This window comes from Triplophysa rosa, linkage group LG1 (genome assembly GCF_024868665.1).
Source record: "Triplophysa rosa linkage group LG1, Trosa_1v2, whole genome shotgun sequence".
Taxonomy (NCBI): domain Eukaryota; kingdom Metazoa; phylum Chordata; class Actinopteri; order Cypriniformes; family Nemacheilidae; genus Triplophysa; species Triplophysa rosa.
This window is the reverse complement of record NC_079890.1, coordinates 33,899,783-33,911,902: the sequence shown is the minus strand read 5'-3', so window position 1 is coordinate 33,911,902 and position 12,120 is coordinate 33,899,783. Positions and strand designations below refer to the sequence as shown.

Sequence of the window (12,120 nt, the reverse complement as noted above, 5' to 3'; positions counted from 1 at the left end):
TTCTCTTCAGGTGCCTTGAAAACACACTTTGTTTACACCTGGTTTGATACTACAGATGTCTATCTGCTATTTACTCCTACATTCTTTTCTATTTACAGGTTATGACATAATGTTATTGTTTACTGGTTGGTTTAGAAACTGGCCAAAAATTCACCTGACGAATCTTCAGATCATTTGACTCGGCATTAACAATATTGTATAGAAAAAACTTTAAAGCGAGTGTATTGGCACCCATCAATCAACAAATTCAATTTATAATATTAGAGTAAATGCAAATTAACCGTGTTCATTTACGTCAACACAAAATCACAACCAAACCTGCTATTAAAACAAACTAGGCAACATTAAAACAAAAGACAAGAAACATGTGGATATTGTTTTTATTTATTATGCATTTTAGACAACACACAATTTTCAATGTTACTGTTTTGTTCTTTCATAGTTTTGACGAATTTATTCTAAAATGTAGAAAAATATGAAGTACTAAGTAAGTGACTCCAAACTCTCAAACGCTAGTGTTATGTACGGCATGTGAAGTGATGACAGTGTGAGTCACGTGACTCGCGTTCAGCGCTGGTGTTACTGAACCGAGTCACTCGTCTCTGAGTTCAGCTCAATCACTTTAACAAGCGCACTGACATCTTTCACCTCTTTCATCATGATATCCCGAGAGGAGATACTCAAACCAATATGGCACGCTTTTACCGCCCTGGACATGGACCAAAACGGCAAAGTATCCAAATCCCAGCTAAAGGTGAGTCAAATAAACGACTGCACAATAAACTGAAGAAATCAAAGCGCGTGCACCCGCTGCGTTTCCGTGTCTGTGAAGCGCGTCTGTTTATGCGCGAGTCGTTTGTCCGGTTTTTATTAGTTTTTTTTTTTAATAACCCGGTTGTAGAGAATGAAAGACATCGATTTAGTTGTCTCGCATAAGGAGTTGTTATTTTTCATTTTGTTATTTATACATCACAGGAATTCTAATGGTTACAGTGAGAATTGCATTGGTTTTAATGGGAACTATAATTATAAGATGGGTTGTACTGGTGGGATGTTATATGGCACCCTACATAGAGGGAGGTTGTAAAGTTTTTCATTTGTTGTTTTAATTTGTTTTAAATAGAGATGTTACAGTGAAGGGGCTTCCGTCATTTCTGCTTGATCAGTACATAAGGGTGTATGCTGATGTAGATGCAGTGATGCAAGCTTTTCGTATAAGATCACACAATGATGACGTTTGATAGACCTCGCTTGAGCATTTGTATAAGACCAGTGAGTATTATTGTTTGTCTGTCTGTCTGAAGGTGCTGTCTCACAACCTGTGCACCGTACTAAACATCCCCCATAACTCTTCAGCCCTGGAGGAACATTTTAAAGATAACGATGAAGGACCAGTGTCGACTCAGGGTTACATGCCCTACCTAAACATGTTCATTCTCAGTAAGGTAAAAATAACAGTGCGTCAAAGCCCTTCTTAAAGACTCTTTTCTCTGCAGTTTTATGCTATTAAGCACAATGATGTTGTCCCCATTCTCAGAAATTAAATTGTTGTATTATCATGTATTGTATTGTATTATATTTATTCTAAATTGAACGCATGTATACTAATATGAGGTATAAGTGCCCAGACACGCTTTATGCATTTCACACCTCCCATCATACCTATTTTAAGAATAGATATTTAAAATATTCTCTGGAGCATGACTTCTCATGACTCAAGACTCATGACTTTTATTTTTGTATTCACAGTATGTACTTTTCTGGATCGTTATGTCCAAACCTGTTAGGTTTTTCAGTTAGAAATTATTTTCAATTAATAATGAATTTTGATTACATTTTGTTGTCTTGATGTACATAACCAATGTATAATAACAGTACTGCTAAAGAGGCTTTATAAGGTTAATAGCAAGGACCAGACGTATGACTCAAATGACATGAGACTTATCACTCATATAGTTATTTTTTTGTCTCTTACTAAAAATAAAGATGACTACATTTTTTCTCTTTAAAGTCTTACTAGGTGACTTTATTAGGTAAATACCAGTCATGACCCCCGTGTTTTGTGAATGGTTTGTTAACAAAAAAGCTACACTGGTAAAGTTACTTTGAGGATTTAGTCCACGTGGCTGTAAAACTGTCGTCTGCTCTTGTTATGCTAATAAAAATCTGCCTGTCCCTCATTCACTGTTTGGAGTGGGATCTTGGGATTCTGCAGAGAGGCAAGATAGTCAGTCAAAATATGCAGATACTCAGGTTGTAGTATTTAAACAATGCAAAGAGAATATTATCACACCATTACTGGACCACAACCAGCTCGAACCACTGACTTGTGGAAAGATGGATCAGTGGAATCATGCTGTTTTTGCTGTTTACGCCTCTGCATGTCACAGCAAATCACCATTTGTTTTCTCCAGGCCCGGTCATATTATGCACTTTCTAAATTTGGTATACTTCTGACAATTTAACATCCTACTTTGCCTAGAACTGTTTTAACATGTGGTTACTGCCGCTTTCCTGTTAGTTGAACCGTTTTTCTCTGACTTAAGGCGTTTTTGCTCACAGAAATGCCACTTACTGAAGGTTTTCTCGCAGTTTTCTCAAAAAAACCCAAGCAAAAGATGCATTTCTGTGTGAAAACCCGTGAGATCAGCCGTTTCTAAAATACTCAAAGTTTCCAGTGTTCTGTCAAAAAACGGACCTTCTAAAAGACTATTCTTAACCTCTCCCAGTGGTTTTGTGGGGTAGATAAGAATTTTAGTCATGCAATTTTAGTCATTGTGATTATTTTAATGGCAGATCCAGCCCGACTTTAACTTTGCCGACCTGAATAAGATGTGCTGGACTCTTTGTGCTCCCAAGCGCATCAGCAGCAAGCACCTCCTCATCTCAGGGGTTGACGCCTTCAAGATCTGGTGTATCTTCAACTTCCTGTCTGAAGAGAAATATCCACTACATATTGTTGCAGAGGAGGTAGGTAACGCTTATTTGAGCATATTCAGGTACTGTATATTTCATTAAAAGCTATTTCAATACTTATGTAGCACTGTTTTGTAACAGATCGAGTACTTCCTGCGCAAGCTCTTGACAGTGATGGGTTGCAGTTGGAACGAGAGAAGATTTGAAGACTATAAAATGAGCATGACGAAACATCAACTCAACGGCTGGGAGCTGATTGAACTCGTTGGCATGGGTCATTTCACCAAGGGCATGAACCCTCAGACCATCTCCATGGGCATCAATGAGATCTATCAGGAACTTATACTGGATGTGATCAAACAGGTGGAAGTTTGAGGATCTAATATAATATTAAAATGGGGATATTCCAGGTTTTATTGATGCATTTGCAAAATATTTAATATCATTCTTATATAGTTCATCCAAAATGTAAAAATTCTGTCTTCATTTACTCACACTTGGTCAAAACCTGTATATGACTCGTTTTTCCTGTGGCACACAAAAGAAGATATTTTGACTCAGACAATGGAGATCAAGGAGGACCAATGTTGTTTGGTTACCGTATTCTTCAAAATATCTTCTTTTGTGTTCTGCAGAAGAAAGAAAGTCATACAGGTTTGGAATGATGCGTGAGTAAATGATGACAGAATTTTTGGGTCGAACAATCCCTTTAAGGCATTAAAAATTATTCTTATGTCATATACATAAGAATACAAAACCGTAATTATACAAAATAAATGTGTTATATTTACTATTTTACTATTTATTAAGTTTTTATATAAATAAAAACTATTTACAAGAATTTTTATTATTGGTGTTTGCCACCTCGTTTAACCACCCAGAACACCCTTAATAGTATCCTAGCAACACCCTAGCAACCACCCAGATCAGCAGTTTGCAGGACCAAGCACCACAAACTTACTCTCTAAAAAATGTTGGGTCAAAAATGGACAAACCCAACACTTGGGTTATAAATGAACCCATCGTGGGTTGTTTTTACCCATTGTTGGGTCAAATATAAACATATTCCTGGTTTATTTTTACCCAACTCTTGGGTTTGTCCATTTTTAACCCAATGATGACATCAAATAACCCAACATTTTTGAGTGTATTCAGAAATGTACAATCCCAGTTAACTGTGTAAAATGACCAATGGCCCCATTAAAATAGGTTTAGAGTCCTAAATCTAAGAAAGAAAACAGAAAGCACTAAGAAGTTCTTGAGCATTTAAAGTTCTCTAGCACACTTTTTATTTGTCATGTATATACATTGCTGTGTGATGCTCATCCTTATAGTATTTATTGGTAAGGAACTATTTATTGTGTTGCTCGTAATCATCATCTCTATTGGAGGGAAATGTTTAACTTCTTAACTTATTCTTTGAAAAGGGTTACATGACGAAAAAAGGTCACAAAAGGAAAAACTGGACAGAGCGATGGTTTGAACTGCATCTAACATACATCTCATATTATGTGAATGAAGACCTCGCAGAGCAGAAAGGATGTATTTCACTGGATCGCAACTGCTGTGTTGAGGTACAGTTATTTACTTTTGTATTCAATTCACATTTTATTTGTTATGTTACATATTCAAAGCTGCTTTACAGAAAATGTATGTTTCTACATTACAAAAATAGAATTGTATTTTATCCAAATTTCGAAATACTAAAACCTATAAAACCTAAAGCAGCACTGTTGACAGAAGAAATGTGATTGTATGAAATAGTAACAAAAATACTTGCTTCTGTAGCAAGATGCATTGCTGCATAAAAGCCGGACTAAATTAAAACACTTGTTTTCTTAACTTTTTTAATAATGAGTTGAACTTTATTGCTGTTTTCTCAGTCCCTACCAGAAAAGGATGGAAAGAAAAACCTCTACATAATAAGATGCGTTGAAAAGAGCTTTGAGATCAATGCATCAGATAAAAAGACCAGACAGGAGTGGATTCAAGGTATCACAAATTTGTGCCGTCGACATATTTCAACCACATAACAGCCACAGATGTTTACTGTGGGGCTTGTTTTTATTAGCCATCCAGGACTGCATTGTGCGCATAAGACAGGGCCTTTCCTCGCCACAACGTGAGGCCAGACAGAAACGCCGAGAGCAAAGAAACAGAATGAGAGCAGAACAGGAGACCATCGAGAACAGAATGAGACAGCTTCAGCTGGCCAATGAGAGCAAGCAGGCCGAGCTGGAGGCCATGAGTAAGGTACCGTGTAGAGCTTTATACAATACGGATTGTTTTCAATGCACTAAAGTTGATTTAATATGAAAAAAGTGCCTTGAAAACATTTGTAATTGTCTCTGTAAATGTACTAAAATGTCTTTGCTGTGTAGTCTCTTTACCGCACAGTTTCCCCTTTTAGTTTTTATCCTTCCATTGTTTCTGTTTAACACGCTTATAGCCGTCTGCTGAGAAACATGGGAGGGTTTCACATCCACAGTTCATTGTCTTGTAACAGAATCTGGTGTCATGTTAAACCGTTGACCCCTCTTTCTTTATACACTCCCATGCACTAAAGGCCACAGATCTCACTAAACTCCTCATAATTATAAACTGTAGATATTTCTAGAACTGATCTATGTTGTTACACACATGTAGATGCAAATATACTTGTGGACACCTGCAAAAAGAGAACTCCTGTGCAGTGAAGCTATACTTCCTGTGTTTGACTGTTTTTTAAAGTTACTGTTCCTGTTCTTGATGTCTAGAATCTCAAACGGTAATTCTGTTCTTCAGGCAACTGCTTTATATGAAGGAAATATACGGTAGCTATTCCTTGAGACACTTTTCATCAAAGTGATTTACATTGTATTTAATATGTACCCCAAGTATATTTTACGTAATATGCTTTATATAGTAGTATGCTTATAACATTGTAATAGGCCAGGCAAGGCCATTCAAATTCAGAGGTCATTCAAAGTGCTACATAGAAATTATTTACAAAGAAAAATAGCCTACATAATGAATAAAAAATAAGAAATGAATGATGTAAAACGATTTGACTAAATGTACTATTTCAATACCACTTGAGACTACATTTTGTAAGTTCATAGAAGTACACAACTGGTTTACAACTACTTTTTGTTTGTACAACATGTTTAAAAATAAAGATGCTACATGATGCGATAAAAGAACCATATTTCTTCAAAGTGACTATAAAAGATGAGAAATGTTTCACGACTGAATGATTCTTTCGAAAGTGGTTCTTCTATGCCATTGTTATGAAGAACATTTTTGTAGCACTTTTATTTTTAAGAGTGTGCAGCTTTACTACAAGTGAATTTATAGCTGCTGGGTTTACAAGTTCAATAGTTTTATCGTTTGTGAAAGTACACCCTGATGTATACTGTACTCTCAGTTAACGACTAGTCAGCTTTTATACAGCATAGTTGTGAACTTAACATTGTAGTTTGCTTTTATAGTGTTTACTATAGCGTTTAGTTTACTGTTTATATAGACACTATGTCAAAGTATGTGGACAGGGTATTTAATAGGCTACTAAATCAACAAAACTACAGGCCAATTATACTTAGAATATTATACTTTGAAGCATTTATGAATTCACTATACTTCTAAGCAAATACTGTATAGGCCAAAAATATGTATAGACCTTTCTATTGGTATGTCAAATACTTAATTGTAATTTTAAGGATATTTCTAAGAACATAAAAATGTAGATTGAAAGTATACGTTTTGTTGTTGTTTAAAAGCAGTATACTAATAGCACACTTGAACAAACCTTCTTTTTTGTAAAGGTAACTTCATTACATCAATTCTTCACTTGTCCGACCACTATTAACTTTTTATTTCAAATAACACACAAATCCTGCAGAATGCCTCCTAGATTTTTTGTTGCAAGTTCAATTTTTCTTTGTCCTTGCAAATAGAGATGAGATCTATTTATTTTGTGCTGATTAACAGCAGGTTAACTTTGAAGCCAGGGCATTCCTTTAACGTTAAGCTGTAAACAAAGCTATTTTTCTGCTTTGAGATTTCATCTGGCCCACAGAAACCTCTGTTAACCAGCTCTGTTTTTAGTCTTGTGTGCGTTTGTTTCACAATCTCCAGGAAGCTGCGTCGAGAGACCATGTGGAAGAACAGAGAATTCAGACCCAAATAGAACTACTACACCAATACAAAAAGGACCTGGAGCAAGAGAAACTGGTATCCAGTGAATACAAAGAAACCCTTTAAACCTAAATGGCTACTGGTGTACTCAGAAAGATGTTGTTTGTTACACGTCAGGCTCGAAGGCAGATGGAGGAGCAGGTGGTCGAAAAGTCCAGCGAACTGGAGCAGTACTGGCAGCGTATGCAGGAACTGGAGGAAATGTACAGTCAACTGAAAGAAGCGCTGGAGGATGAGAGACAAGCCAAACAGGATGAAGAAGCCCTGCGCAAAGTGCAGGCCAGGTACAGTAACCGTACACACCTGCACGTACGTCTGCAGTGCACAGCTAGTGTATTCGTTTTGTTCGCAGGCTGCTGAAAGACGAGGCGAGCAAGAGACTCGAGCTGGAGGAGATTTACAAGCAACAGCAGCAGGTTTTATCTCAGTCTCAGAAGGAGAAAGAAGTTCTGGAGAAGGAGCGATCTGAGAAGGAACGTTCCCTGCAGGCTGCACGGGAGCAGCTGGAGATTCTGGAGAAACAGAGGCAGGGAGCGCAGGAGGAGTACAAGGTATAGCTTGTTGAGAAATCATCTTCCGTCACTCTAATATTCAACTTTTATGCTTTTGTCTGAGACACCAACACAGCACAGTTTGTCTTGAACTGCTCTGTAATTGATTTATTTTTAGTCATTTCTATTTGTATTCATTGTTTTTCAGGCAGTTACAAAGAAACTGGAGCGGGCGGCTAATAAGACAAAGAAATGGAAACACAGAGTCGGCGAACACGAGGGTCTCCTTCGACTCATTCAGCCAGGTGAATGCGTGTAACGGTTCACATACAGTATCAAAAATATCTCATAACATTAGTGTCTCGAATGCGTTTCATGTGTTTCCTAGGCAACAAGTCACCGTATAACATAACCAACTGGGGAATGGCGACTTTCACTGAAACAGAGCTGGATCAGATGGAGAAGAACTGGCAGGAGAACAAGCACAGACAACATGAAGGACAGTAACTCCTGATGTGGACATTTATTTTGCCACGAAACAGTCAGACTTCATAATTCTAGTGTTTGTAACAAATGAATGCGTTCATGTAATGCATTAACTTCATTTTTTCAGTAAATGGATTCCACACATACACAATGTTTCATAAAGTTGTTGCTAAACAAAATGGATACTATTTCATGTGACAGTAGTATTGTTTGTTTTCGAGAAGTACGGGTTAATTTATTGGAAGGGAACTGTTTGGTGGTGTTTTCTTTGTAGCGCTGTAGTTTTTCTGATTTTAAAATGTACTATTTACAGGTATGTGTTTAGATCGTTTTTGTTTAATTCTGTGAACTACTAACAATATTTCTCCCAAATTTCAAATAAGAATATTGTTTCTGTTTGCATTTGTCTGCAGAAAATGAAAACTGGAGAAACAAGTGAAAATAACAGAAAAGATACTTTCTATTTTTTCAGACCTCAAATACTGCAAAGAAAACAAGTTCATATTCATTTTTAAACAACACCAGAGTCATATTTGTACATGTATTTAGGAAAAGTTAAAAACATGTGTTTTATAACGAATTTTTATCACAGTTTTCATGTGTCTGGTCATGCTGTCAGACTTTCACATTGCTGTTGGATGACTTTGTCACTCCTGAGGTTTGGTTTTGTTGAAATTCAACAGGCACCGGACTGGAATACATGTAGGAAATACTGATTAAATTAAAATTGGGAGCTGTATCTTAATTTTATATTGTATAGTACGTTCATACATGCTCGTGTCCACTAGATGTCACTGTTGATACACAAATTGGTCAAAGGACCAACTCGCACCAGAGATGCAAGTGTGCAGTTCTGATCTCTGATCAGCTTCACACTGATGCACAATTGTGTTTAGTTCTCGAAGCATTGCAATTTTTCATCTTCTTTGCTTTTTAAATCCATCGTCAGCCAGGTTCAAATAAACCTATAGAAGTACAATTTTTGGCTGCAAATAGAATTGACAAGCAGAATCTTATTAGTGAATTTCAACTACTTTCTTCTTTTTATATTTCAAGTCTTCACAAAAAAATACAGCACACCCAAGAAAATGAATCCCAGACTCTCCCAACCTTTTAGTTTTGATTACCGAGTATGCTGATGTTGTGGATGAACTCATGAAAGAAATATAATCTGGAGGAATGGTAAAACTGGTGCATCTCCTGTATTTAAACAACTCTCAGTAAGAGAGTCAACAGTATCGGCCCACAGAATTCTTAAATGACACCCCAACAGAACTGTGCCCACTGCCCTCTTACATCTTTTAGCACTTCTTTAACTTTTCTCTATTTTCTTAATCTCATTTTAAACAATTCACCCCATAAGTGTTTCACTGCATTCTCTTAAACACACACCTTACGTTTTCTTTTGGATCAATTCTACTGAATCAGGAGCTGGACGCCATTTGAACTTCTGAAAAACTGCTGAACTTTGTTGAAACTCCTGACATACATGCTGACAAATTGAAGACGTCTCAGAAACTCTATTCTCAAAAACGTGTTCTTACAGTCTAAGATAGCTCACGTTAGATGCCGGGCTTCACAAGCGAGTGTCAAAACAAGCTGGTCTAACCTGATAATAAAACAAACGCTTGATTCTGGAGCTTTGCTAAGGACAAGGACTGCATTGGTGCAAATGAAATGTTTGAGGAGGGAACAGTTCACTTTTAGGGCAACAGTTCAGGGCCAGAGATGGTATGGATAGCATGTTGCGCACTGAGATCATTGCCATTATAAACGGAAACATCTTTGAATGCTGACATCCAAAATCAAAACCATTGCAACTAAATCAATAGCTGCTTTTGTTTGTACGACCGGCTGTCATGTAAATGATATACCTCTAGGCTCCGTCTTCCTCAATAATCAAGAATCAGTCTGATTGTTGTGTCCCGGCGGTACTCGTCATTTTCCAAAAATATTGAATTTTCCTCTCAAAAACGCGATGATGACTAATAGAGGCGATGAATGTAATAAAAAGCATACAAATAAACGACAGACACGTGAGAAGTCAAATTCACATGTTGGCTTTTTGAAACCAACGGTTTGACGTTTGGACTGTTCTTTCGGTGGGATGTGTAAAGTGGATTCATGATTTTTTGGCAAATGCCTGTTTTCTGATGTTTACTTTATGACCTCATTATTTTCTGCTTGTCTTGGTATAAAGGTGGATGTTACGGTCAGGGCTGGACTAGGACGATAATTTGGCCCTGGCATTTTTGACCAGCTTCAGCCCTCCGCCAATTTTGTCGATCGGGGGGGGGGGGTGGATGGGTGAGAGTGGTAGATTGTGCTGCTGTCATTGCCTTTCCTGTCCGTGTACATGTCTGATTCGCAATTGCATCCGCGTTCCCGATTCACGCTTCTAATCCGTCCGTCTCTCTGGTCCATGCGTCCGTTTCGGCCCAAAAAGTACATCGGCCCACCGGGAAAATGCCCGGTATGCCCGATGGCCAATCCAGCCCTGGTTACAGTCCACAACAATGCTGCTTAATGATGTCAACACTTGAGGCTTCACAGAGGAATGGGAGAAAAACAGGTCAGATAGAATGAGATCCTCGTGGCATTGTGAATTAACCATGGGGTCATGCTCAACGGCTGATAAATGAATTTGGTTATGATGATAGAACTACAGACGTTTCATCAGACGCACGCGCCTGGCCCGAAGTTTCTGGTCTGTATTTGGTTATAATATACCAATTCATTTCATTTTTAATTTATATGAATATTAATTTACATGAATGTGTTATTGTATATTAATTGTATTACATCAAATTAAAACTACTCAACAATTATTGATTCTTTGCAGAGGTCTACTGGAAGTTTAGTTTGGAATATGTGTTGCATCAATGTATCAATGAAACGATCAAAATATCACAATATGCATACACTCTTAAAAAGAAAAGTTTCTAAAACGCTTTCATTCTGGAGATGTGTGCTTGTTCTATCAAGAACTTTTAACATTTGCAGAACCTTTGTGGCATAAAAGGTTCTTTGTGGTCGAAAAAGTTTCTTGAGACTATTTATAGCTATAGTTATTCTTTTGTGAAACACTGAGTAATAGGTTCTTTGAATAACAAATGGTTTCTATTGATTTGCTGCAAGTAACATTTTCAATAAGCTCTGCTGAAGTTTTGTAAATTTCACAAACACCTGTTGAAAAAAGTTACGAAAGTTATGCATTTAAGAAACCTCAACTGAGCATATTGAATAATTTAGTTTTATAGGCTTTGGTTTGTTTTTGTTAAGGTGAGATTTAATTAGTAATGCTTTCTCTCCAAAGGAACGTGAAACATTTATGTTGGTTAATTTGACATTTTTTAATATATTTTATAAATATAATTAATTTAAAAAACGAATACTAAAAAACAATATATTACATATTGCACTTTATTTTAATATTTGTGCAGCCCCAGTTTTAACAATGATAAAAATAATGGCATGGTAAAGCCACAATAAATAATCCCAATCTTTAAAATCTTTAAAATACTTTGTAAACATTTTTTGGGAAAAATAAACAATATTAAAGTATCTTTCCGGTTCAATAACTGAGGTGTGAGGCCAGCAGGGGGTGCTCACCATGTGGTCTGTGTGGGTCCTAATGCCCCAGTATAGCGAAGGGGACACGGTACTGTAAAAAAGCACCTTCCTTCGGATGAGACGTTTAACCGAGGTCCTGACTCTCTGTGGTCATTAAAAATCCCAGGATGTGCTTCGAATAAAAGTAGGGGTGTAACCCCGGCATCCTGGCCAAATTCGCCCATTCGCCTCTATACATCATGGCCTCCTAATGTCTCCTCTCCACCAATAAGCTGGTGTGTGGTGGGCATTCTGGCGCATTATGGATGCCATCACATCATGAGGAGGATCAATTGAGGAGATTCCCCTCTTACATGTAAAGCGATTTGAGTACCCAGAAAAGTGCTATAGTATACTGTAAATGTAACGAATTAAAAATGAAATCATCTTGGAATAGAGACTACTTTCCCTACACTGAGTTGTGTACAACACAATCCTG

At 37.2% G+C, this 12,120-nt stretch overlaps 1 protein-coding gene across 2 annotated transcripts; it reads left to right on the top strand.

Annotated features, from left to right (window-relative positions):
• The first annotated feature begins 565 nt into the window (after nucleotides 1-565).
• swap70a (switching B cell complex subunit SWAP70a) lies at nucleotides 566-10,347 on the top strand. Of its 2 annotated transcripts, XM_057342898.1 has the most exons (12): nucleotides 566-754; nucleotides 1,305-1,445; nucleotides 2,797-2,970; nucleotides 3,058-3,279; nucleotides 4,344-4,490; nucleotides 4,800-4,908; nucleotides 4,988-5,169; nucleotides 7,033-7,128; nucleotides 7,210-7,376; nucleotides 7,445-7,643; nucleotides 7,792-7,888; nucleotides 7,972-10,347. In XM_057342898.1, the coding sequence occupies exons 1-12, from the start codon at nucleotides 659-661 to the stop codon at nucleotides 8,088-8,090; spliced, it is 1,749 nt and encodes a 582-aa protein (XP_057198881.1). In that variant the 5' UTR covers nucleotides 566-658; the 3' UTR covers nucleotides 8,091-10,347. The 2 variants fall into 2 exon arrangements, with proteins under 2 accessions (XP_057198881.1, XP_057198889.1); XM_057342906.1 differs by lacking the exons at nucleotides 566-754; nucleotides 1,305-1,445 and adding an exon at nucleotides 913-1,272.
• The last annotated feature ends 1,773 nt before the right edge of the window (nucleotides 10,348-12,120 follow it).

Excerpts from the sequence above, each read along its gene's own strand:
- swap70a (XM_057342898.1), top strand. The coding sequence starts at position 659 with ATGATATCCCGAGAGGAGATACTCAAACCAATATGGCACGCTTTTACC. Across the intron at positions 755-1,304 it reads TATCCAAATCCCAGCTAAAG|GTGCTGTCTCACAACCTGTG; the intron begins GTGAGTCAAATA and ends GTCTGTCTGAAG. Across the intron at positions 2,971-3,057 it reads TACATATTGTTGCAGAGGAG|ATCGAGTACTTCCTGCGCAA; the intron begins GTAGGTAACGCT and ends GTTTTGTAACAG.